The sequence below is a fragment of the Anser anser genome (genome assembly GCF_964211835.1).
Source record: "Anser anser genome assembly, chromosome: 23".
NCBI classification, from domain to species: Eukaryota; Metazoa; Chordata; class Aves; order Anseriformes; family Anatidae; genus Anser; species Anser anser.
This window is the reverse complement of record NC_139744.1, coordinates 2,442,764-2,465,896: the sequence shown is the minus strand read 5'-3', so window position 1 is coordinate 2,465,896 and position 23,133 is coordinate 2,442,764. Positions and strand designations below refer to the sequence as shown.

Sequence of the window (23,133 nt, the reverse complement as noted above, 5' to 3'; positions counted from 1 at the left end):
GCTTGTGAAGGGCAAGGGAAAGAGGGAACCAGCAGCTCCACAGCCCTGGGGCCAGCAGGGACCCTGCGCAGAGCCGGGATAAGCCAGGGAAAGATGTCTGGAGAGCAGGAGAAAGGGGGATTGAGGGATTACCGCTGCGAGAGGCAGAAAGCCTGCTGGAGCCTGGAATCAAGTGGGGCCCCTTCCCCGCAGCTCCTAATCTGCCCCGTAAGGAGGAGGTGGGAACGTGGTCAACAACCAGCGGGTCGTCCCCCCAGCACTGGGGGGCACGGGGGCTTGGGGACAGAGCACAGCGTGGGACCCCAGGGGTGGGGGGGATGTCACGCTCCAGCGGCTGCCCCCAGTTCCTGGAGCCCCCGTTTCCCACCAGGACAGCTCATCCCTTCAGGCCAGCGTCCTGCCTGCGCCCAGCCCCGTGCCAACAGCCCACGGCAGCCCACGCTCCCCGCCTTGGCATCGCCCCCCCTGTGACTCTCACATGGGGTGGGAGACGCAAACAGCAGCCCCGGGGGGGCTGGGGTCTCCTGGAAGCGCCGGGTGTCCCCAGCCAGCCCCTGCTCGCAGCCCGGCTCTCCTCCCACCCCCAGGTGCTGTCCCCAGCCCTGTGTCACCAGCGCTGAGCGGAGCACGGCTATTTCTGTCACCCGGCGGGCAGATGCTGGCCACAAAGCTAGAGACGTGGGACACGGCTCCGGAGCAGGGTCGTGGCTGCCTCTCCTTCCCCCCCCTGGGGCTGGGTTTGTGCTCTCAGCGCAGCTCTCGGTATCGGGTGCAGCACATGCTCAAACCACAGGTTGCAGAGCTCCGAGACACCGGCGGCTCCGCAGCCTCTGGGCGAGGAGGGGAGAGGTCCTGCAGTGCAATGGAGAAGGTGAGGGGCTGCAGTGAGGGCTCGCAGGGGACCGGGTGGGGACGCCTCTCCCTGGCTCCTATTTTTGCTTTAAACCGTTCTCTTGTGGGTTGCAAGGCTGGAAGGCAGCGCCCTGGGGAAGGGCAGGGCAGTGCTGGGTGCTCCACGTCCCCAGAGCGGGGAAGGAGCTGGGGGAGCTGCTGGGGACTGATCCTGCCCGGCGCCGGGACTCAGCCCTGCAGCAGGGCTTGGATCGAGCCCATCCTCCCAGGCTCACTGATGGAGCTGGAGGGAGTCAGCAGCTGTGAGGCTGCTTTGGGTCAGAGCTGTGCCTGATCCTGAGCTCCCCGGCAATGGGGGCCCAGCAGCGCTGTGCCAGGCTGCGGTGCTGCCCCTTTCCCCCGTGGCAGGGCTGGGAGCTGGAAGCACCTGGGAGCACTGGGAGCGCTGGGCACATCTACCTGCAACCTGGGCAAGGCAGGGGGATGCTCCAGGCACATCCCTGGCCGGGATCAGGACCAGGCAGTGTGGGGCTGAGCCCCACAGGGGTCCCCAAGGCCCATGCACGAGCATGCGGGTGCTTTGGGAAGGTCCCTGCGCACCCACAGCACCTGGCACCGTCAGCGTGGAGCCTGGGGGCCGGCTGGCTGGGGCCCCCCAGGGCCATGGGCTGGGTGCGAGCCCCCAGGGGCATCAGGAGCAGCTCCCCCATGGTGGGGTCAGGGCTGGCTTGGGGCTGTGCCGGGGATGCCGGGGCTGGGCTCACGTCTCCCCTCCAGCCCTGCGCTGCAGCAGGGAGCACGGGAAGGGCACGGCTGCTCTCGCAATGACTGAGCGAGGCAAAAGCCACCGCTTCCTTGGAGAGGGTGTGAGACAGAAACCGCGCTGTGCACGGGGCGGCCCACACGGGGCCGGGGCGGTGGCGCTGCCGGGGCTCCCTGCGGCGAGCCGCGCCGCTCCACGGGGCTGGGTGGAGGCTGCACACCGCAGCGGGGCTGCGGCTGCCGTGCATGCTCGGAGCATCCCTCGCTCCTCATCCCTCTGCGCAGGCGAACCCCAGCCCCACCGCCATGGAGACAGCGGCCACCACCGACTTCTACTCCTGGGAGTACGACCCCTCGTGGGACGACGGCACGCTGCCCGAGCTGTGCGAGAAGCAGGAGGTGCAGGGCTTCGCCCGCACCTACCAGCCGGCCGTCTACCTGCTGCTCCTGCTCCTGGGCACGGTGGGCAACGGGCTGGTGCTGCTCACGCACACCCGCTACCGCCGGGCGCACAGCGTCACCGACGTCTGCCTCCTGCACCTCGCCCTGTCCGACCTCCTGCTGCTCCTCACGCTGCCCTTCGCCGTCACCGTCACGCTGCAGGGCTGGGCCCCGGGCACGGCCGCCTGCAGGGCGCTGGAGGGCATTTACGCCCTCAACTTCTACGGAGGCTTCCTCTTCCTCACCTGCATCAGCGTGGACCGCTACGTGGCCATCGTGCGGGTGCCGGCCGCTTGCCGCCTGCGCCCGCGGGCTCGCCGCCACGGCTGGCTGACGGCGGGGCTGGCCTGGCTGCTGGCCACGCTGCTGGCGCTGCCCCAGTTCGTCTACGGCCGAGCGGAGCAGCACCAGGACCTCCGGATTTGCCGCGTCGTCTTCCCCCCGGCGGTCTCGCGGGCGGCCCGGGGGGCCACCAACCTGGCGCAGGTCGTGCTGGGCTTCGCGGTGCCCTTCCTGGTGATGGCGAGCTGCTACACGGCCGTGGCTCGGACGCTGCTGGCGGCTCGCGGCACCCAGCCCCACCGGGCGCTGCGGGTGCTGCTGGCCCTCGTGCTGGTCTTCGTGGCCCTGCAGCTGCCCCACAGCCTGATGGTGCTGCTGGATACGGCCGAGCTGCTGGCCAGCTGGGAGGTGAGCTGCGCCCAGAGCCGCCGCAAGGACCTGGCGCTGCTGGTCACCGGCGGGCTGGCGTACCTGCGCTGCTGCCTCAACCCCCTGCTCTACGCCTTCCTGGGGCAGCGTTTCCGCCGGGAGCTGTGGCTGCTGGCCAGCGATGCTGGCTGCGTGGGGCCCATCGACCCGCGCTGCCCCGGCTGCCCCAGTCCCCGCCGGCGTTCGTCGCTCTCCACCTGCCAGGACGTGGCGTAGGGACGCGGTGCCCGTGCCCGGGGCAGGTACCGGCACCCTTGGGGCTCAACACCCCGCTTTTGGGGGAGCTCGAACCACCCTCAGTGCCCGTGGAGCTGCCCGGCAGGGGCAGGATGGACAGAGCGCACGCCTGGGCAGACGGACGAGGAGCCCCGCAGCATCCTGCCCAACGCTGGGACGGGGACGATGCCCCGAGCTCGGGGGGACCGTGCAATGCCAGCTGCCTTCTGGAAGGACCGCGCAATGTCACACACACCCCGGGGGGACCGTGCCGTGCCGCGTGTGCTCCGGCGGGACGGTGCAATGGCCACGCGGGCTCTGGGAGGGGGCCGTGCGTTGCCCCCGAGCTCAGAGCGGTGCGTGCGGATCCGGGCGCAGCAGGGCGCTGGGCAGGGCGCCGCCTTCCACTTCCCTTCCCACCCTGGCAATAAACCCTGCTCGAACCCCCCTGGGAGAGCGGCCCTGTCCCTGCGGGCTCAGGGGACCGGGGAGGCGGCGGGGAGAGGGGAAGGGACCCGGCACTGGCCGGGGGATGCCTGCAGGCGGCAGCAGAACCCAGCGCGTCCTGCCCGGCCCTGCCTGTCCCTGCCTGTCCCTGCCTGTCCCCGCCCGGCTGCCCAGCACTGCAGGGCCTGAACGCGTCTGCCCCGGCCGGCACCCCCGGACGCAGGATGGGGACCCCCGGCCGCAGGATGGGGACCCCCGGACGCAGAATGGGGACCCCTGGCCGCAGGATGGGGACCCCCGGACACAGGATGGGGACCCCTGGACGCAGGATGGGGACCCCCGGACACAGGATGGGGACCCCTGGACGCAGGACGGGGACCCCCGGCCGCAGGATGGGGACCCCCGGCCGCAGGATGGGGACCCCTGGACGCAGGACGGGGACCCCCGGCTGCAGGATGGGGACCCCCGGACACAGGATGGGGACCCCCGGACGCAGGATGGGGACCCCCGGACGCAGGATGGGGACCCCTGGACGCAGGATGGGGACCACCCCAACTGGGTTCCAGCAGCAGGAGGGGACCTGGCCGCAGCCCCGCAGGGGGGAGAGGGGGCTCTGCTTTGTGCAGGGCAGGGGGCACTGGCCCAGGAAGAGGCAGGAGCAGGGGGCATCACGGCCCCCGTCCCCACCAGCACGGCCGAGGTGGCGGCAGAGCCCACTCCACCGGCCCCTCCGTGGGCTGCAGGGGTTGGGAATCCCCCTGGGGCCAGCAGCAGCGTGATCCCCTGGGAAAAACCTACTCTGGGTCAGGCTGGAAACTCCCCCCCCCAGCATGAGGGCCGAGAGGGGCTTTCCTCTCCTTTCGTCTCCTCTCACTTCCCCTTGAGTTCTGGCCCAGCAAATCCCATCCCGGCAGGGCCGGGGTCGGTGCCTCCGGGCTGGGCACAAGCGGGGTGCCCTCGCCCTCCTGCCTGGGGCCAGGCTGAGCGGCGCCGTGGTGCTGAGCAGCGCCGTGGTGCTGAGCAGTGCCGGGCCGTGGGATGCCAGCAGCGGGGGGGGGGGGGGGGGTTGCCTCTGGCCCTGGCCAAGCTCACGCAGCCACTTCTGGGGTTTCTGAGAGCGGGGAAGTGCCTCCCCGCGCTGCGGGCTGGAGGCCTCTTCCCGCTCACCCACACACGCTTTGGGATTAGCCCGGTGCTCGCGCTGGGAGAATCCAGCCCAGACCCTTCGCCTACTTCTGGGCAGGAAATGCAATTACCGCTGACTCAGCACCGCACAGCCCCCATCCCCCCGCCGCCCCCCGGCCCCCCGCGCCAAACCCGGGGCCGGATGGGGAGCACCTGGCCCCGTAACGCAGCTCCCCATCTCCCCACCCAACCGTCGGCCTCGGGCTACCCCAATCCCATCTCTGCTGGCCCCACGGCCGTGCCACATTGCCCACGCTGGCCCCGTGGCCCCTGCGGCTGGCGGGCTCGGCCCCGGCGGCCCCCGGCCCCCCGGCGGGCTCAGCTCCCTCCCTGCCTGGCCCCGTGGGGCTGGCGGCGCTGCGTGGGCGTCGAGCTGGCAGCCGGCGGCTCCTGGGCTCCTGCCTGCGCATCCCGGTCCCAGCGGCTCCAGGGGAGCGGGGCTGGGGGGCTTAACCCCTTCGGGGGCTGCGGGAGCGGGGCCGGGCGATGTCACGGGGCCGAGGTGCGACCCCGGCACCGGTTCCTTCCATGGGTGGGGTGGCCAAGGCTGGCAGGAGCGCCCCGCCTGACCGTGGCACCGAGGGGTGGCCAAGGCCACGCTGCTGCGGGTGGCGGCACCGTGCGCCCCGCGGGGCCCCGTTCCCAGCCCCGGCACACGACACCGGCGGTGCCAGGCCTCACCGGCACGGGGGCAGCGGCACACCGAGGGGCTGGGGCAGCGCGTGCCCTCGGTGCCATGCAGCACCTCGATGATGCCGCCGCCGGTCACAGCCCCGGTGCACGGCACCGGGTGCCACCAGCACGGCGCCTCCCAGCCCGGCCGGCACCTACCCGGCACCGAGCACCCGGTGCCCGGTACCGAGGTGCCGGTGCCCACACCGGGAGCACCGGGGGGCAGCCGGACCCCCCCAAAGCACCGACGTGCTCGGTTCCCCTCTGGAGGCGGGTGGGCACCCGGGGGTGGGGGGTGCCCGGTGCTGCCCCCCCCCCCCGCCAGGCCCCGTTCGGCCGCGCGCCCCCGCCCGGTGGATGACGCAAACGGCGGCCCCGCCGCCCCGGGCGCGCTGGCTCCGCCCCGGGCCGTGCGCGGCGATTGGCGGGGGCCGGTGACGCGCCGGGGCCGGCCCGCCCGGGGCGGCGGCGGCGGCGGCGGCGGAGGGGCCGGTCCCGGTCCCGGTCCCGGTGGCGGAGGCCGGTGCGCGGCGCAGCGCGGGCGGCGGGCCGGGCCCGGCGGGGCGATGCCGTTCCCCGGCGGGCTCTGGTGGCTGCTGTGCTGCCGGCAGGGCTTCACGCTGCTGCGGCGGGACTACGGCGACGGGGACCGGGAGGCGGACGGCGAGGCCGAGGAGGAGGCGTCTTTCGAGCTCCGAGCGCAGGGAGACCAGGTGGGTGCTACCGGCACCGGGACCGCGGCTGGGCACGGCGCGGTGGGTGCCGCCGTGCGCCTCTCGTCCCGTCCCGTCCGGGGCGCACGGTTTGGCTCGGCTCGGCTCGGCCCGCGGCTGTCCGGTACCGTGCTTGGCTGCTCCGCACCGGCCCCGCTCCCGGTGCACCGGCCGCTGCCTGCGGGCCCCGAGCGTGGCGTGCACGGGGCCCGGAGCCCGTCCCGGTGCGCGCCGTGCGGAGACGGCGCCGCGGTGCGCACGGGCTGCCCGGTCCCGGGAGGCTTCGGAGCTCGGCCCGGCGGTCGGGGCACCGGGAGCGGATCCGGCCCTTCCCGGTAGCGACCGGCCGGCTCCGGTCTCCGCCGCCGCTTGCCCGGGCACGTCCCTACCGCGGTCGGGGCGCGCCGGGGCCCGCGGGCAGGGGTGCCCTTGGCGCGTCCCCGCACCGGCCGCTCCCCGGGCACCGGGACCGGAGCCACCGGGGCTCGGCGGGGCTCCCGGGCACCGGGAGGGGGGTGTCCCGGCCGCGGGGGGCGTGCGGGCTCCCGGTATCACCGCAGGTCCCTGCGTGGGGGGGTGGGGGGGCTCTGCGGTGCGCAGGGGGCCGGGCTCCCGCTGCTCCGCGGTGCGGCCGGGGGGCTGCCGGGGGCTGGGGCCGATCCTGGCACAGCCCGGGGCACTGCGGACCCCCTGGGCTCGTCCTGAGCCCCCCGTGTGCTGCCCCCGGCTGAGCTGGGGCACTAGGGGGGTGGGCTGGCCGGGGGTGTTGCCGCCTTGTGAGCAGGGCCTGGGGCTTGGGCACGGTGCGGGGCACAGGGATGCGGGTGTCTGGCTGATGTCCATGGGGCTACGTCTGCAGGGTGGCGGAGGGGACGGGGTCCCCCAGCCCAGGGGTCCGCCTGCCCTCCTCGGGAGGAGGCAGCCTGGCTGCTCTTCCAGCCCTTCGGGCCCTGGCTCCGTGTTCCCGTTAGCTCAGGCTGTGTCTGGTCAACTGGGGGGGGCACTGGGGGCTCCCGGTACCCCCGGTGCTCCCAGCCCCTGTGCCCAAGCAGGGTTGGCGCGGTGGCTCCTGGCCGCTCGGCCCAAGCGGTGCCGGTGCCCCCGGGTCCCTCGCTCGGTGCTGCGTGGGCCATGGCGGCGGCTGCTGGCTCCCGGCTGCGGGGCTGCTGGCGGGGCCGTTCCTGGTGCCCTGCCAGCCCGGTGGGAGCCTGGGCACCCGCAGGGCTACGGGGCGCAGCCAACGCCGGGGTGCTGCCAGCCTGGGTGCCCGGCTGGGGAGCGGAGCTGCCCGCGCCCGCTCCTCAGGCAGGAGCAGCGGGGCCGGATCCTGGCTTGGGATCATCCCCGTGCCGCCGCCGAGGGTCAGGTTGGCTCGGGGGTCCCTGCGGGCCGGGTTCCTCGGGGTTCCTCTGCGCAGACCTGCCGGCCGAGCCGGCGCTGCCGGGGCCGTTCCCGGCACGCTCCGCGCCGGGGAGCAGGGCCTGGATCTCCCCGCTCCGGCTGCTTCCTCTGCTCAGGGAAGCGGAGCAGCGCGGCGGAAGCCGGCGCTTCCCTCCTGCCGGGCTGCCTTGGGGACGGCTGATAGCGCGGGGGCGGCCGGGGAGCCACGGGGCTGAATCCCTGCCCTTAGGGGACGCGGGGCTTGGTGACAGCCAAGCTCGCTGCAGCCCCTCTCCTGCCCCGCAGCACCGTTTGCAGCCTGGTTCCACTGCAGCCGGGCTGGGGACAGATCTGAAGCCCCCTCCTCCCCCCCACCCCAGGCTCCCCCCTTGCAGCAGGGCCTGGCTGTGCTGGGATCCCCTTCCCCAGCAGTGCCAAGGGCCAGAGCTGGGCCCACCGGCCGTTGGTGGCGGTGCCGAGGGCATGGGCCAGCAGCAGAAGCCGTTTCGGGCTTTCCCGCGTCCCACGGGCTGCGCTGGCTCCGGAGGTCCAGGCTGGCGTGGGCGGCCGTGACGCCGGTTCCCGGGGGAGCCCTTTGCCCGCCCCACGGCCGCGGGGTCCTCGGAAACCCGCGGCGCCAGCCGCCCCTTCCCGGGAGCGTGGGAGCAGCTGCCCTGGCCCTGCCGTGGCGGCTCCTCTCCTCTCCTGTTTATTTATAACCCTGAGAAGGAGCCGGCCGCCGCCGTCTCCTCCTGCGGGCCACGGCCGAGAGGAGCTGGGCACCGTCTCCGTGCCTTGCAGTCGGGCAGGAGCACGGGGAGCCCTCCCTGGCCGTGGCCCCGGTGGTAGGACAGCCCCGGCAGGAGCCGGCCCTGTGCACGAGGCGCCGGCGGTGCGTGACAGGTGCCCTTAATGCCACGGGTCAGCGGAGCCTGCTCCTGCCCTGGCGCGGCGATACCTGGAGCGGCTCCTGCTCCCCCTCTATTTTTAGCAGCCGTCTCCTTTTCTCGGCGTTTTGCGGAGCGCCCTGACCTGGCTGCGGCTGCCCCGTGGAGCTGCAGCTGGCTGGGGGGGAGCCCGCGCCTCTCCTGGGGCCGCATCCTGCCCGTGCCGCCGCATCCAAGCGCCCCACGCTGCTGCGTTGCCCTGCCCTGCCCGGTGCCTGCCCGTGCCTGGGCTCTGCCTCATGTCCCGGCACGTGTGCCAGGCTCGTCACGTGTGTGGCACCGCCAACGTCAGGCCGTGCCGCGCGAGGAGGAACCGGCCCCCGTCCCGCTGCGGGGCCAGGGACTTCCCTGCGCAGCGTCCCACCGCCGCGGGCAGGAAGTCAGCGGCCCCATTACAATGGGACTTTGTGCCGTAAGCGTATTACTCAGCACTGACCTTGTGCAATTCTGCACGGTATTCAGCCTGCTGGGGTCAGCTGAGGATACGCGGCCAGCGCGCCCGGCGGCTGCCCCCGAGGGGTGCCCCAGCTGCAGCCCCAGGTGCTCCCCAGGACGCGAGCCCGTCCCTCGGGGTCTGGAGCCGAGCGATGATCAGGGGGAGATGGTTTTGGGGCGCCAGGCGGTGGCTGTGGGGGCTAAGACGCGTCTCCTTCCTCCCCAGGCGTCCCTGGAGGTGAGCCTGAGCCAGCCCACCCGCACCAGCAGCGGCTCGGAGCGGTGAGTGACCCCGTGCCGCCGGGCATCCCATCGCGTCCCCCTCACGGTGCTGCAGGAGCTGTGCGCCATCCTGCCCCGCTCGCGTGGCCGGGCACTGCGCCATCGGCAAGAGCAGGGGACGGTGGTGCTGGGACTGCCGGGCTCCGTCCCCGTATCTGCTGCGCCCTCGGGCTTATCCCCATCCCTTTGCCTCGGCCTCGCCGTGTCGGATGGCGTGGCCGTGGCAGCCGGTGGGGCCATGCGTGGTCCCCCACCCCGGGAGGCTCTGCGGGGCCGTGCCCGTCCGTGGGGGCCGTGTCCCGGCATGCTGCGTGCCCAGGGAGACGGGGTGCTGGGGCACAGGGGCCTGCTCGCTCCCCGTCCTCCCAGTGCCGACACCGCTGCCAGCATTCCTTCCTCGTTGTTCATTTTCCGAATTCCTTGGCAGGGCCGCGACTGCAAACAGCTTATTTTTAGCCAGGGTCATCTGCACCCGATGGCTCTGCCGCGTTCCCACCGCCGGGTCGCGGGGTGTCCGGTGCCCCCCGGGGGACGTGGCTCCCCGCTGCTCTGGCACCGCTGGCCCCGGCTCCTGGGGGCTTGGCAGGCTCCCGCGGGCGCCCGTGCTCAGCCCTACGATGTCCCCAGGTCCCTGCTCGTGTCGGAGGAGATGCGCAGTCTCATCGTGGAGAAGGGACCGGGGCCAGTGGAGGAGGACCCCGATGCTCTCGTGAAAGGTAGGCGCGGCGCTACAGGGGTTTTTCTGCCCCCCACCCCACCCCGGATTCACAGCTGGGGTTAGCAGGATCGTGCCCCGACGGGCTGGATGCTATCCTAGGGTGGCACGGGGCAGGGGACACGGACGTCCGGCGGGGCGGGTGGTGCTGGCGGCAGGGGCTGAGGCTTCTCCTTCCCAGGCTGGCTGCAGCGGGAGGTGCGGGGCGGCGTCAAGACCCCCTGGATCCGGCCTCGGAAGTACTGGTTCGTGCTGACGCCCGACTCCCTGGACTACTACAGCAGCAACGAGAAGGGAGCCAAGCGCCTGGGCTCCCTCGTGCTCACCAGCCTCTGCTCCGTGCTGTGGCCGGACAAGCAGACCTACAAGGAGACGGGTAGGGTGCCCGGCGGGTGGGGGCTGCCCCTTCGCAGGCCCTCGTGCCCCGCGTCACCCTCCGGCGCGCGGGGAGGGGGGCGGCGGGTGAGCTGTGTGTCCCCCCCAACCCCGCAGGCTACTGGAGCGTGACGGTGTTCGGCAGGAAGCATTGCTACCGCCTGTACAGCGAGCACCTCAACGAGGCCGTGCGCTGGGTGTGCGCCGTGCAGAAGGTCATCGACAGCAAGGCGCCCGTGCAGACGCCCACCCAGCTGCTCATGCGCGACGTCGAGGTGAGTCCGCGGCACCCGGGGGGGGGGAACGGCTGCGGGAGCTCGGCCGGGCGGCCCCTCTGCAGCCGCCACCGTCGCTTCGCCCTCGCAGGAGCACTGCGGCAGCCCCGAGGTCCTGGAGCAGATCTACCGCTGCAACCCCATCCTGCGCTACACCAGCAGCCCGCTGTACGCCCCCCTGCTGCCCTTCCCCTACGGCAGCCTGGACCAAAGCGGTGAGCGGGCGGCTGGGGGGGACCCCCGGGGTGCCAAAGCGGCGCCGGTCCCACGCCGCCGGTGCAGCGGGGAGGGCTGGGTGCTGAGCAGGAGTGGCGGGAGCTGGGCTGGGTGTGAACCGCACCACGCTGTGGGTACGGTGCCTGGTTGGAAAGCCCAAATCGTGGCTGTTAACCCGCCCCCCCCCCCCATCCCATCCCGTCCCGCAGCCCCCAGTCCCCGCAGCTACACCACGCTGCGCGACGAGGCCGTGAAGCTCTTCAACTCGCTGCAGCAGCTGGAGTCGCAGCGGGACCCGGTGCCGCTGATCCAGGGCATCCTGCAGACCTGCCTGGACCTGCCGCCGCTGGTGGACGAGATTTACTGCCAGCTGGTGAAGCAGACCACGGAGCCGCCGGCGCCGGGCGGGCCGGGCGACTTGCACTACTGGCAGCTGCTCACCTGCATGAGCTGCACGTTCCTGCCCTCCCCGCCTGTCCTGCGCTTCCTGCGCTTCCACCTGGACAGGCGAGTGCCGCGGAGCTCGCCGGGTTCCCACTGGGACGGCGCGGGGTCCCCGGCACTGCTGTGACACCCCCCCCTCCCCGGTGTCCCCCCGCAGGACGGAGAGCCGCTTCCCCGCCTCGGAGATGGCCAAGTACGCCTGCTTCATCCGGGAGGCGCTGCGGAAGACGAGGGGCCGGGAGTGCGTGCCGTCCCTGGAGGAGATCCTGGTGCTGATGCGGCGGCAGGAGATGGTCTGCACCGTGCACTGCCCCGGCGCCGCCGCCTGCAGCGTGGCCATCAGCTCCCACACCACGGCCGAGGAGGTGAGGGCCCCGTCCGTGCTGTGTGCGGGGCTGGGGAGCATCGGGCAGAGGGGACAGGGGCGGGGAGGCAATGGGGGGGGGGGGGGGACGCGGGGATGCCTGCCTTTGCCCGCCGTGACCTGTCTGTGTCCCTTTGCAGCCCTGAGCGCCGCGGCCAGGGACGCGCAGTCACCGTTGGTTGCCTTTGTCTCGCCCCAGGTGGCCCAGGAGCTGGTGTCGCGCCTGGGGCTGTCCCAGAGCCCCAACCTCTTTGCGCTCTACGAGCAGTCCCGGCTCCGGGAGCAGCCCGTGGGCAGCTCCACGCTGCTGGCCGACGTCCTCACCAGGTTTGAAAAGTAAATGTCCTGCTCTGCTGCCTACGGGGAGGGAGAAGGAGGGGGCAGGCGGGTCCCCCGGGGACGAGGGGACGCTGCGGGGGCTGCGCCCGCCCGCGTTGCCCGGCGCTGACGGCGCCGCTCTCTTGGTGCAGCCTGGCCGGGGAGGAGCGGGAGCAGGACGCGCCGTGCCGGCTCTGCTTCAAGCACTACGGCTTCCTGGACACGGACAACGTCCCGCGGGACAGCCTGGAGTTTGCCCTCCTCTTTGAGCAGGTGAGAGCCGTGCCATGGTGCCACGGGCGGCTGTGCCGTGCCATGGTGGCTGTGCCGTGCCGTGCCACGGGTGGCCCTGCCATGCCGTAGCGGCTGTTCCGTGCCACTGGTGGCCGTGCCACGGCCTGGTGGCTGTGCCGTGCCCGTGCCCCCGTCTCACCTTGCCCTCCCGCAGGCTCACGAGATGGTGCTGCGGGGCTACGTGCCCACCTCGGAGGAGACGCTGCAGACGCTGGCGGCGCTGCGCCTGCAGAGCCTCAACAGCGACTTCTCCACCCACGCCCCCTTCCCGCGCCTGGAGGAGCTCTTCCCCCCCCACGTCCTGCACGCCCGCCTGCCGGCCCCCCGCCCCGACCCCCCCCCCAAGTGCTGCGGGGCCCGGCTGCGCGCGGGGCTGCTGGCCGGGGGGCTCTGGGGGCACTCGCTGGCCAAGCAGCGCGCCGAGCGGGATCAGCGCCTGCGGGGCCGCCTGCGGGAGGAGGGGGCCAGCACCATGGCTGCCATCGTGGAGAAGTGGAAGCTGCTGCAGGGCATGGGCCGGCCCGAAGCCATGGCCGCCTACGTGGCGCTGGTGCGGGAGTGGCCCGGCTTCGGCTCCACGCTCTTCGACGTCGACCTGCGCGCGGTGAGGCCCCGGCGCGGCGGCGCGGGGACGGGGAACGGGAGGTAGGGGGTGGCCCTGACGCCCCTCTCCCCGTAGAGCCCGGTGGGAGCCGGACCCCAGCGGCTGTGGCTGGGCATCGGGGCCAAGGCGGTGTCGCTGTACAGGCCGGGGGAGCCCGAGCCCTTGGACAGCTTCTGCTACGGCCGCATCTCCTCCTTCGGGGCCTCCGACAGCAGCACGTTCCGGCTCTCCGTGGAAGACCGGGACCTGCTCTTTGAGACCTCCCAGGTAAGGGCCGTCCGCCCGTCTGTCCCTCCATCCGCCCGTCTGTCCCTCCGTCTGCTCGTCTGTCCCTCCGTCCGCCCGTTGTCCCCCTCGGGGGCCGTAGGGCGCAGCTTCTCCGGGCTCCTCCACCCGTCTCCCCTCCGCCCCGCAGGTGGACGAGATCGCCCAGCTCCTCACCACGTACCTCGCCTCCACGGCTGCCCGCCGGCCGCCCCGGCCCCAGGAGCCGGCCCCCGGCCCCCTCGATCCAGACCCCGCCGCGCTGCCCCGGGGGCTCTGCCCCGTGGCCGGGCCCTGGCAGCGCCCGCCGCCCACCGGCTCCTTCGGCAGCTAGCCCGGCGGCCACGGAGGATGCTCCGGATGGACGGCACGGGGATGGGCGAGCGGTGGGGTCCGCGCCGACCCCCGGTGCCCCGCGCTCTCCCTGCTCCACCGTTGCCTTTCTGGTGATTTCCTTAATTTATTTCGAGACGCCCGCTCGCCCACGTCTCCCAGCACTTTCCCTGGAGGGGGCAGCGGGACCGCCGTGTCGCGGGCGCCCGGTGCTGGCTGCGCTCCTGCTTCCCCCGGCTGGTCCCCCCCACGCTGCCCCCCCCCCAGGCCCGTCCCCTTCCCCCGTCCCCCCCGGTGCCTTCGCCTCCAGCACTCGTGCTGCCCTTGGCGGCTCTGCCTCTGCCCCGGCTCCTTCCAGCCCCGCGGCTTCGCCCGGGCAAGGAGGTGCTGGGCAGCAGCGCTGCCGCCGTCCGTCCGTCCGTCCGTCCGCTGAACCCACCCTTCCTGGAAAGCTGCGGGCGGCTTTTGGCCGAGCCGCCTCGGGGCCCGGCGCCCTCCTGCCGGGTGGCCCCGCCGTGGGGCTCGCGGTGCAGGGGCGGCCGGCCCGGGGGGCGGCAGGGTGGGCTGGGCAGGTACGGCTGGGGCTCAGCCCCTTGGCATTGCCTCTGTAAAGTTTGTCGGTTCAGTCTTTGGGTTTTTTGTTGTTGTTGTTCGTTTTTTTTTGTTGTTTTTGTTGTTATTGTCATTTTTTTTGTTTGTTTTTTAAATAAATGCACAAAGGAAAAGCGGAGCCCTCCTGTCCCCCAGCCTGGCACCCGCAGCAGGCACGGACGGGATCCGATCCCCGTGGGACAGCGAGGGCCCCATCCCTGGCGGCCCCCCCCCGTCCGCGGGGAGGGATCGGTACGGCGTGTCCTTGGGGGGGGGCAGGGAGCCGCCGTCCCCGCGGCCAGCGCCGGGAGCCGGGCTCCTCGCTCTGCCCTTTGGCATTTCGTCAACAGCGCGGCCAGCGCCGCGGCTCCGCTTCCAGCTCCCCCCGGCACCCGCTGGCACTGGCTGCCCCGGCTTGGGGTGGTGGTGGTGGTGTGGGGGGGGGGGAACCGTCCCCGCAGCGGGCGCCTCCGCGGGCCCTGTGCCAAAGAGGGCGTGGGAGCATCGGCGCTGCGACGGCCGGCGAGTATTTTTAGCCCGCTGCTCCGTGCCACACGGGCAGAGGAAAAGGCTCATTCTCACCTTGGGCCGCCGGGGTTTGGGCTGGTGCCAGCGCCGCCCCGCACCCAAGGCGGTCACCGCCTGCCTCGGGGGCCGCTGGCGTGGGGCAGCACCGGAGCCGGCCACACGCCGACGCCGGCCAGCCTCGAGCCCTTGGCCCACGGCACCCCGAGGGGTGCCATCCCCTTCCCTTGGGGGTCGGAGCGGTGGGGAGCCCTTTTTATTGCGCCCCCACCTCGTGCACGTGGCCTCGCTCCCTGTGAAACATTAACGCGGGCACCCGTGCGCGGGACAAGGCGGCGAAGGCAGGGCGGTGCCGGCGCCCGGTCAGCCGTGCGGGCAGGTCCTTCCAGTATTTCTGGCTCTGCTGCAGCTGCCGCCCGGCTCCCCGGCCCTGCCCGGCCGGCCCCGCGCCGTGCAGGTGAGCAGCAGGAGCCCCTTGGGTGCTCGGCGAGGCGAGGCGAGCGCTGGCTTCTGGCGGCTTTGTCTGCGAGCTGCTTCTTAAGCTGCTGGGGGCGGGGGGGGGGGTCGGTGCAGGAACAGCCTTTATTAAAGCAAAATAACCTACAAAAATATAGATACAGCCTGTGCCCCAGGCCTGATGTGGCGAAGGAGGAGCAAGGCCCGTGCCCAGGGCAAGGACTGGCTCGGCCACGCGGAGCCCTCGGCCCCAGGACCCGGCTCTTTGGGCCAGGCCTGCTCCAGGCCCCCAGTTTCGCTCTCGCCCTCCTCCGTGCGAGCGCGTGCTCCCAGGGGAAGAGGTTTCCCTACCGGCAGCTGCCCCAGTCCCGTCCTGGGCCAGGGCACGCGGTGGAGCGGAGGCTGTCCCCTGCCAAGGGTCTTCAGGGGGACCCTTCGAGGAAGGCGTGTGTGTGTGTGCGCAGCCGCTGCGGCGACTCCAGCTGCGGCCGGGCAGCTCGGAGGGGTGCTAAAGGTGGGCGCAGCAGAGCCGAGCCGTGCATGGGGGTGGCTGTGGGACCCTCCCGTCCCCCCCGCACGGGGCGCTCACTGCTCCTGCGTGCCCCAGGAGATGTAGTCGGGGCGCGTGGCCGCGTGGTACTCGTCGATCAGCTGCTGCACGATCTCCCGGGAGTTGTCCAGCTCGTCGAAGTTGTCCTTGAAGATGTCCTCCTTGCGGAACTGCTCCAGGAAGGCCTCCCGCTTGCGCAGCTTGTCGTACTGCCGGCACGTCCGCTCAAACAGCTGGAGAGCGGCGGCGCGGCGGGTCAGGAGGGCCGCGGGTCCCCGGGGAGCCCGCACGCAGAGCCAGCGGGATGGGGCCCTCGGCCTCCCCCGGCTGCTGCTCGGGAGGGAGGACGGCGAGCAGCACCAGCTCGTGCCCGGCCGGCCTGCGCCCAGCCAACGCTCGCCCTCAGCTCGTGCTCCTGAGGCTGTTTTAGCCCGGGAAGAAAGGAGTCGTGCCCCTGGGAGAGCAGCACCGGGGGTGGGGACCCTGCCTACAGCAAGGCAGGACGGGACCCCGGGCTAGAGCTGAACCCCGCCGTGCTGCAGGTGGCAACTGGCCCCCAGCCCTCACCTGCAGGCCCTGCTGGGGCTTTGGGAAAGGCCAAGAGAAGGAACGTTGGCGCCTGGAAGGTGAGGAGCTCAGCTCCGGGGGTGCCGGTGCTGCCCGCGGTGCAGAGGGAAGGCACTCACCGAGGAGATGTTGGTGTGGTTTGCCATCATCAGGCCGCTGACGCGGTGTGCAGACGGCAGGTAGGGGGACTTGCGCGACAAAGCCACCTGGATGCTGGCAGGACCCCAGGGGATGAAGTTGGCCAGCTTTCTCTCCCGGATCCGCTGCAGGCTCTTGTGAACCTGGTGGGACGAGAGCCAGCGAGGGGGAGAAAAGCGGTGGGCAAAGCAGCCCCAGGAGCTGCTCCCTGCAGGACGTATGACCTCAGAAAGGAGGATTTCAGCAAACAGCAGGGCCACACGGCCCTCCGGAGAAGTCAGGGCCCACGCAGGAGCAACCTGGAGCCAGTTCTCGGGCACCTCAGGCTCGCTGAGGGATCCCCATGCAGGAAGGGGGTGACTGTGCCCTTCTCACGCCCTTCCCACGAGCACCTGAAATGGCTGCGGTGGCTCATCCCCGCGGGAGCTCACCTGCGTGGGATCCACCTCCCCCTGGATGATGTTGAGGATGGCGATGTAGCAGTGGTTGGTCTGCCTGTCTCGCCCCGTGGACACCATCACGTTTTTAGGCTGCAGCAATCTTCTCATCACATCCAGAACCGTGGTTTTCCTCACGCTGGCCACCTGCAAACGGCAGGCGGGGGGGGGGGGTCAGAGGCGGCGGGCGCGCTGCCCCCTTGCCCTCCCGCTGCCCGGCACACGCACGCAGGAGCTGAGGGCGGCCGGAGGGAGAAGCCCTCGCCCCGGGGGATGGAGCCACACGCAAAGCCGCATGCAGGATGGGCAAATCCCAAAGCCACACCACAGGCAGGGCCAGGCTGAGAGCTGGAGCAGCAGCGAAGGCTCCGACGAGGGAGCTGAGCTCCTCCAGCAGCACAGCGGGGGCTGAGGGGGTGAAGCTCAGCCGAGCTCAGAGCGCCAGGGCCACGTTTCGTGTTGCTGCCGCCAACCGCCTGCCCTGCCCCGCTGCCAAGACGAGGAGCGGGGCTGGAGGAGAGGATGGGGTCGTTCCCCCGCTGCAGCCCCCCCCCATCGCTCCGCCGTGAGCCCGTGGGGGGGCCGCAGCAGTCCCCGAGTGCTGTCAGCCTTTGCCAGCACCCAAAGGAGCGTGCCCGTGGCGAGGCCGGCTTGGCGGTGTGGCGGCCCAGGCCCCCCTCCGAGCTGCTGGCTGAACCCCTCCCCGCACTCCTCCCTGGGAGGACAGATCACACGCTCGATACCCTTTTCAGAGCCAGCAGTTTTTCAGATTTGCTTCTCTGAGTAACATCCTGAGGAAATGCACACAACGAGAGGAGAACAGCAGCTGTTAGCCCCGAGCAGAACCGAGACGCGGCCAACGCAGGTGAGCGTCTCAAAACAACACAGCCCCGGCCTCCCCTGCAGCCGGGGGCGGGCACGGGCTGGGGACAAGCTGAACGCGAGCGGCAGCATTTGATACAGCCGAAGGGCGACCATCCCTTCGGGGAAGGGGCTGACACCCGGAGACCACGCTCAGCCTCGGCGTGACGCCGCCCGACGGCGTTCTGCCCCGCGTGGCCCGAGCTGGTGGCTCCCCGCGGTGACAGGCCTGGCGGGGCTGCTTCGCTGGGCTCCCTCCGACCGTTTCTCAGGATGGCTTTTGCCGAATCGAACAACGTTGCCGGCTCTGCCAAAGCTGCCGCCGCCGACCTGAGGCGTGTAGGAGGCAGCCCAGCACACGCGCAGCTGCGGCACGCTCGGGGCCGTCACGCCGATTAGGACCGAGCATTTACAGCTCACGCCACGGCTCCGGGGCTGAGGGATGGCACCAGGCGAAGCGCGGCAGCTCCCGCTGCCCTCGGGGGAAAGGGAGGAGCCCCCCCCTCAGGCGGGCTGCCTTACCGACTGGTCCGCCTTACCGACTGGTCCGCCTTACCGACTGGTCCGTCGTGAGTGGCGTGTAGCCCGTCATGAGGAAGTGCAGCCGCGGGGTGGGGATGAGCGAGGCGATCAGCCCGATGAGGTCGTTGTTCATGTACCCGGGATACCTGAGCGTGGTGGTGCTGGCAGACATGATGGTGGAAACCTTTAGGGGGTGGGGGGAGAGGAGCGGGTCACCGCGTGGCCACCGAGCGTGTTCGAAGCCCGCTTCACGCAGCGGGGCCGAGGGAGGTTGGGGTACCCGGGGAAATCCACCCCCCGAGGAAGGGCAGAGGGCTCTCGTTCACGGCTCCGGGCTGCCCGCCGTCACGCTGAGCCCGGGGAGCAGGCTGAAACCAAATTAAAAACCACCAGGGAAGCCCCGTGCCAGCATCTCCAGCTTCTCCCTTCTCACCAGCTGGTTGATCTGGGAGAACGAGGGATTCTGAATGTGCAGCCGGTCTGTGGCGATCCGATTCAGGGCTGTGTTGTCTAGAACCACCTGCAAGAGGAAAAAAATAAATTAAAAAAAAAAAAAAAAAAGAACAGAAAAAAGAACAGCTCCGTGAAGCCTAAAGGAGGCACCCGGAGGAAAAGAGCCAGCCCCGGCCACGTGGCTGAGGGCACCGGATCCCGCAGCCCCGGCCCAGCGCGGGCCCCGAGCGCCGCAGCCCGGCCGAGCCCTCCCGCGGCAGGTGGCAGACGCTGGAAACCACGAGCTGACTCATTCGGGGAGCGTAACTGACACTGTCAATGGGAGCTCTGCCCTCCGCCTTGGCCCTGCTCCCCAGCGCTCTCCCGAAGAGCGCAGCCTCTGGGCCAAGCTCCGGGGCAGAGCCTCCCCTGCCCTGCTACAGGCGGGGGTGAGCTGGGAGGGACGAGCAGGTGTCGCGGTTAGGAGCCGACGGCGGGGAGGGGGGGCGTGCGGGCTGGAGGTGCTGCGTGGTTGGGGCCTGTGGGTGCTGAAAGCGCCACTGGAACCGAGCTCGAGCGGCAGGCTGCAGCGCTGCAGGGGAAGCACGGCCAGCCCCTCGCTGCCACGGGAAAAAATCTGCCGGATCCCAGGGGCAGAACCGCCGAGCGGGACGGCCGGGCAGGGGTTCGAGCAGCGTCCTCGCCCCCCGAACCACCAAATCTGCCCGGTCCGAGCTGCTGGGGACCCTCACCACGCAGTCGGCGTTCTGAGTCAGCCTCTTCAGCGTCAGCAGGGAGTTGTAGGGCTGCACCACCACGTCGCTCATCTCGTCCTGGTTTGGGAAAACCGAGTAGGTCTCCACCAGCTTCTTGGGGTACCTGGCGAGAAAGCCCAGCCCCCTCAAGGGTTAACAGGGCCAAGGCAGCACTCTCTCCTCCCACAAGCTCTCTTTGCTGTCTCCGGGGCTCAGGACAGCAGTGAGTCACCAGCGCCGCATGCCAGAGTCGGCTCCCAGGGAGGGAATTTGTCCCAGCAGTGCCTACCCCAGCAGCACGGGAGCAGGCTGCCAGACGGAGCTACGGGCAAGGCTGAGCCATCCGCAGGCTGATTACGCAGCCGCTCGCAAGCCTTTTCAAGAGGCTGCAAGCTCCGACAGGCGGGGACGGCGGCTCAAAGCCCACAGCTAGAGCCTCCTCCCCTCCCCGGCGCGCTCAGGGCGGCAGAAGGCAGCCGCCTGCTAAGAAGGGCCGAGGGAAGGCGGCGCTGGGACGGCGCGAGCCCAGCTCCAGAGCCTCCGTAGTCCCCAGGCGTATCAGGAGCCATCCCTTCCCCGGGGCTCTTCGCCAGGGATTGCACAAGACAGTGTTTGGGTGGGGGCGGCGGCCCGGGCTCTGAGTCAGCTCTCTCCAGCTCTCGGCTCTGGCCGGGTGCCCGGGCCTGGGCCGGGCTCTGCTGCAGTGCGGGAAGGGGCCGGGGCCGAGCGCTCACCTGTCATTCAGCCGCTCCAGGAGGTAGGAGCCCAGCCCCGAGCCCGTCCCGCCGGCGATGGAGTGGCAAAGCACAAAGCCCTGGAAGGAAGCAGAACGAGGTCCGGAGGTCAGCCCCGAGAGCAGGGCAGGGGCGCGCTGCGACGCCGCTGGCGGCAAGGCTGAGAACCTCCCTCCGTGGCCAGGGCTGCAGGGAGGGAGCCGAAGGCAGGCAGAGCTTAGCCCTGGCTCCTCCAGGCCGCACGCTCGTCACGCCGCTTCTCTGCACGCACCACAAAGCACAAGCGCTGCTCAGGAGCCTCCTGGATTCCCCCCAGCCCAAACCAGGCTTCAGAACAGCTCAGACGTCGCCTTCGGGACCCAGGTGGTCGTATAAAACGGACGCAGACCTTCTCAGCCCTTCCCCTGGGCGAGCCTCCCACGGTCTCTGAAGCCAAACTCCCTCTACCTGACTTCGGGGCAGCTCCCCCCCACCTTGCTGCAGGCCCCACCACCCGCTCTTGGAGCTGCCGGCTTATTTGCAAACCGCGTTTTCCCTTCCTCTGCTGCCATGGGACAGCCCGACACAAACGCCGGCGAGCCGTGTCTGTCCCCACGCGGAAACCGGGTTTACGCGACGGCGGCCAAGGTCCTGCCAGAGGCAGACGGCAGAGCAGCCTGAAAGCTGCCTGCAAGCCCTTGGTGTCCCTGGTGCCCCTTCGATCCAGCTAGGGAGAGAACGGAGCTGCCGCCGCCCGCGTTCGTTCTGCGGATTTCAGGGCACTCGGCAACCCTGTTGCTGTTTAAACCCCGTCCTGCCGGCACCCTGCGGCTCCCTGCGCTGCGGCAGGCGTGGAGGAGCAGCAGGGGCCTCGTCTCAGCGCAGCCCTTCCCACCCCCACGGACCTCCACCGGAGGATGAGCCAGGAGAAGGGCAGCAGGCGCGCTGCTTCGGCTGATGCGGGGGAGAGCCACGGGATGGGGGTGGAACAGGGAAAGGAAAAAGCATGATAATGCCGGGAACTCCTCCTGCAGACTAGGTCCTGGGGGAAGCAGCGTTTGGGGCAGAAAAATGCCCCACACAGTAAAATGATTTCTGGGGAAGGCTGGTAAATGTAGTAAGGACAGAAAAGACCTCGCTTCCCCAGCTCCCCTCCCTGCTCGCTGTCTGCTCAGCACCTCAGCAACCCGAGCCGGTCTGCGTGCTCTGAAGGACTGAGCTCGACCTCACAAAACACCAGCCTGGCTCTTAAAACACCAGGCAGGGCAGCCCCAAGCCAAAGCCCTCCATTTACTTACTTCCAAACTGTCGCTCCCATCAGCCTCTCTGTCGATTATGTCGAAGATATCTTCGTGGATTTTTTCTCCCTGCAAAAGAGACCGGAACGGGATTCGTTTCTTCCCCGCCGACGCGATCCCGCACCCGGGGTGCCCCAGATCGTCAGCCCGAAGCCCCCCGCTGAGCGCCGTGGTGCTCTGCAGAACCTGCCGGCCTGCCGCAAGCAGGGCCGTGGCAAAGCCTCGTGCCCAAATGACCGACCTGCGCTCGCGCGCGGGGGCACCAGAGCCTGTTACCTGCGAGAAGCCACTGGCCCAGTTGTTCCCAGCTCCGCCCCCGTGCTCGGACAGGTAGATGTTTTCTGGGTTGTAGAGGTTGGCGTAAGGGGAGTTCAGGATGGAGTGGATGACTCGGGGCTCCAGGTCCAGCAGCACAGCTCGCGGGATGTAGTGCTCGTCATCCGCCTGCAACGAGGAGCGGGGGGATCAGGACGCAGCCGCGGCTCGGCGAGGCTCCTTACTGCGGGGAAGCCGCGACTGAGCGTGCCACCCCCTGGCCGCAGGAGAGCACAGCACAGCAGGGGCCTGCCGGAGGGAGAGGAGGAAGAGAAGCTCGTTGTGGCTGTATGTCACGGAGCCCCTTTACGTGCCTCGCGGCGTCCCCTGAGCGCAGAGGGCTGGCTGTCCCCGAGCAGGCCGGCCCTCCCGGCAGTTAGGCGCTGCGGTGTGAGACGGGGCAGCCCCGGCCCGACGCCCTGCGTCCCCACCGCGTCCATTCCGGCACCCGGGGCAGGGCCGGGAGGGCCGGCAGCGTGCTGGCGGCAGGAGCGGGGCTCACGCTGCCACGGGGCAAACCACGGGGGCCGAGGCAGTGCGGCCGTCCCCAGCGGGGGGCTGCTGAGGACAGAGCTGGAGCAGCCGGGACAGCTCTGGAGGCGTTCCTTGGGGCAAGGTGCAGCGTCCAGAGGGGCAGTATGCAGCACCCATCGGTGCAGCGGTGCAGCACCCAGCACCCATGGGTGCAGCACCCAGCACCCAGTGTTGCAGCACCCATTGGTGCAGCACCCATCAGTGCAGCGGTGCAGCACTCAGCACCCATCAGCACAGTGGTGCAGCACCCAGCACCCATTGGAGCAGCACCCATGGGCGCAGCACCCAGCACCCATGGGTGCAGCACCCAGCACCCACCGGCACAGCACCCAGCACCCAGTGTTGCAGCACCCACTGGTGCAGCACCCATCAGTGCAGCGGTGCAGCACCCAGCACCCATCAGCACAGTGGTGCAGCACCCAGCACCTATCGGCACAGCACCCAGCACCCATTGGAGCAGTACCCATGGGCACAGCACCCAGTGCTGCAGCACCCAGCACCCATGGGTGCAGCACCCATCAGCATAGCGGTGCAGCACCCAGCGCTGCAGCACCCAGCACCCATGGGCGCAGCACCCACCGGCTCGGCACTCCGGGGGCCGTGCCCCCGCGGGTACCTGGTAGAAGAAGACGTCCTTGCGGTCGGTGCCCTCGGTGGCGAACTCCTCCACGATGCCCTCGGGGCTGATGCCGTGCTCGGCGCAGAGCTGCTTCCAGAACTCGAACCCGACTGCGGGCAGCGGGGGGGGACGGGGTCATTGGGGGGGGGGGGGGGGGGCTGCAGGCCCCCAGCAGACCCCGCCCTCTCCAATTGCCCCGCCCCTTCCCAAACCCCGCCCCTTCCCCACCCAGGCCCCGCCCACGACACCCGAGGCCACGCCCCCTCCCCAGGCCACACCCCTTCCAAAAGCCCCGCCCCTCCCCAAACCCCGCCCCCTCCCTCACAGCGCCCCGGCCCCGCCCGGGGCCCGCTCTCCCGCCCCGCCCCGCCCCGGCCCGCCCCGGCCCCGCCGCCGCCCCCCGCCCCGCCGCTCACTCTGGTTGCCGCACTGGCCGAGCTGCAGCGTGATGATCTCCCGCGGCATGGCGCCCGCCGCTCCGCTCCCCTCCCGCCTCCCCGCCGCCGCCGCCGCCGCCGCCGCTGCCGCCTCCCGCCCGCCGCCACGGGCACTGCGCCTGCGCGCCGCGCACTTCC

The 23,133-nt window shown here is 71.0% G+C and overlaps 3 protein-coding genes across 4 annotated transcripts; 2 read left to right on the top strand and 1 right to left on the bottom strand.

The window, feature by feature from the left end:
* Positions 1-227: 227 nt before the first annotated feature.
* CCR10 (C-C motif chemokine receptor 10) lies at positions 228-3,132 on the top strand. Its single transcript, XM_083808920.1, has 2 exons — positions 228-871; positions 1,900-3,132. Exons 1-2 carry the CDS (start codon positions 479-481, stop codon positions 2,980-2,982), a joined length of 1,476 nt encoding a protein of 491 aa, XP_083665046.1. The 5' UTR covers positions 228-478; the 3' UTR covers positions 2,983-3,132.
* Positions 3,133-5,732: 2,600 nt separating this feature from the next.
* Positions 5,733-13,970, top strand: PLEKHH3 (pleckstrin homology, MyTH4 and FERM domain containing H3). 2 transcript variants are annotated; one of them, XM_083809260.1, is made up of 13 exons: positions 5,733-5,999; positions 8,988-9,043; positions 9,671-9,759; positions 9,940-10,134; positions 10,251-10,408; positions 10,500-10,623; positions 10,834-11,131; positions 11,226-11,433; positions 11,632-11,759; positions 11,903-12,023; positions 12,199-12,648; positions 12,724-12,915; positions 13,064-13,970. In XM_083809260.1, exons 1-13 carry the CDS (start codon positions 5,853-5,855, stop codon positions 13,244-13,246), a joined length of 2,349 nt encoding a protein of 782 aa, XP_083665386.1. In that variant the 5' UTR covers positions 5,733-5,852; the 3' UTR covers positions 13,247-13,970. The 2 variants fall into 2 exon arrangements, with proteins under 2 accessions (XP_083665386.1, XP_083665385.1); XM_083809259.1 differs by having other exon boundaries at positions 11,632-11,768.
* Positions 13,971-14,924: 954 nt separating this feature from the next.
* Positions 14,925-23,071, bottom strand: TUBG1 (tubulin gamma 1). Its single transcript, XM_083809261.1, has 11 exons — positions 22,975-23,071; positions 22,556-22,668; positions 21,367-21,534; positions 21,091-21,159; positions 19,814-19,893; positions 19,077-19,203; positions 18,326-18,412; positions 17,927-18,076; positions 16,504-16,656; positions 16,054-16,215; positions 14,925-15,600 (listed from the first exon to the last, which is right to left on the bottom strand). The coding sequence occupies exons 1-11, from the start codon at positions 23,021-23,023 to the stop codon at positions 15,403-15,405; spliced, it is 1,356 nt and encodes a 451-aa protein (XP_083665387.1). The 5' UTR covers positions 23,024-23,071; the 3' UTR covers positions 14,925-15,402.
* Positions 23,072-23,133: the final 62 nt, after the last annotated feature.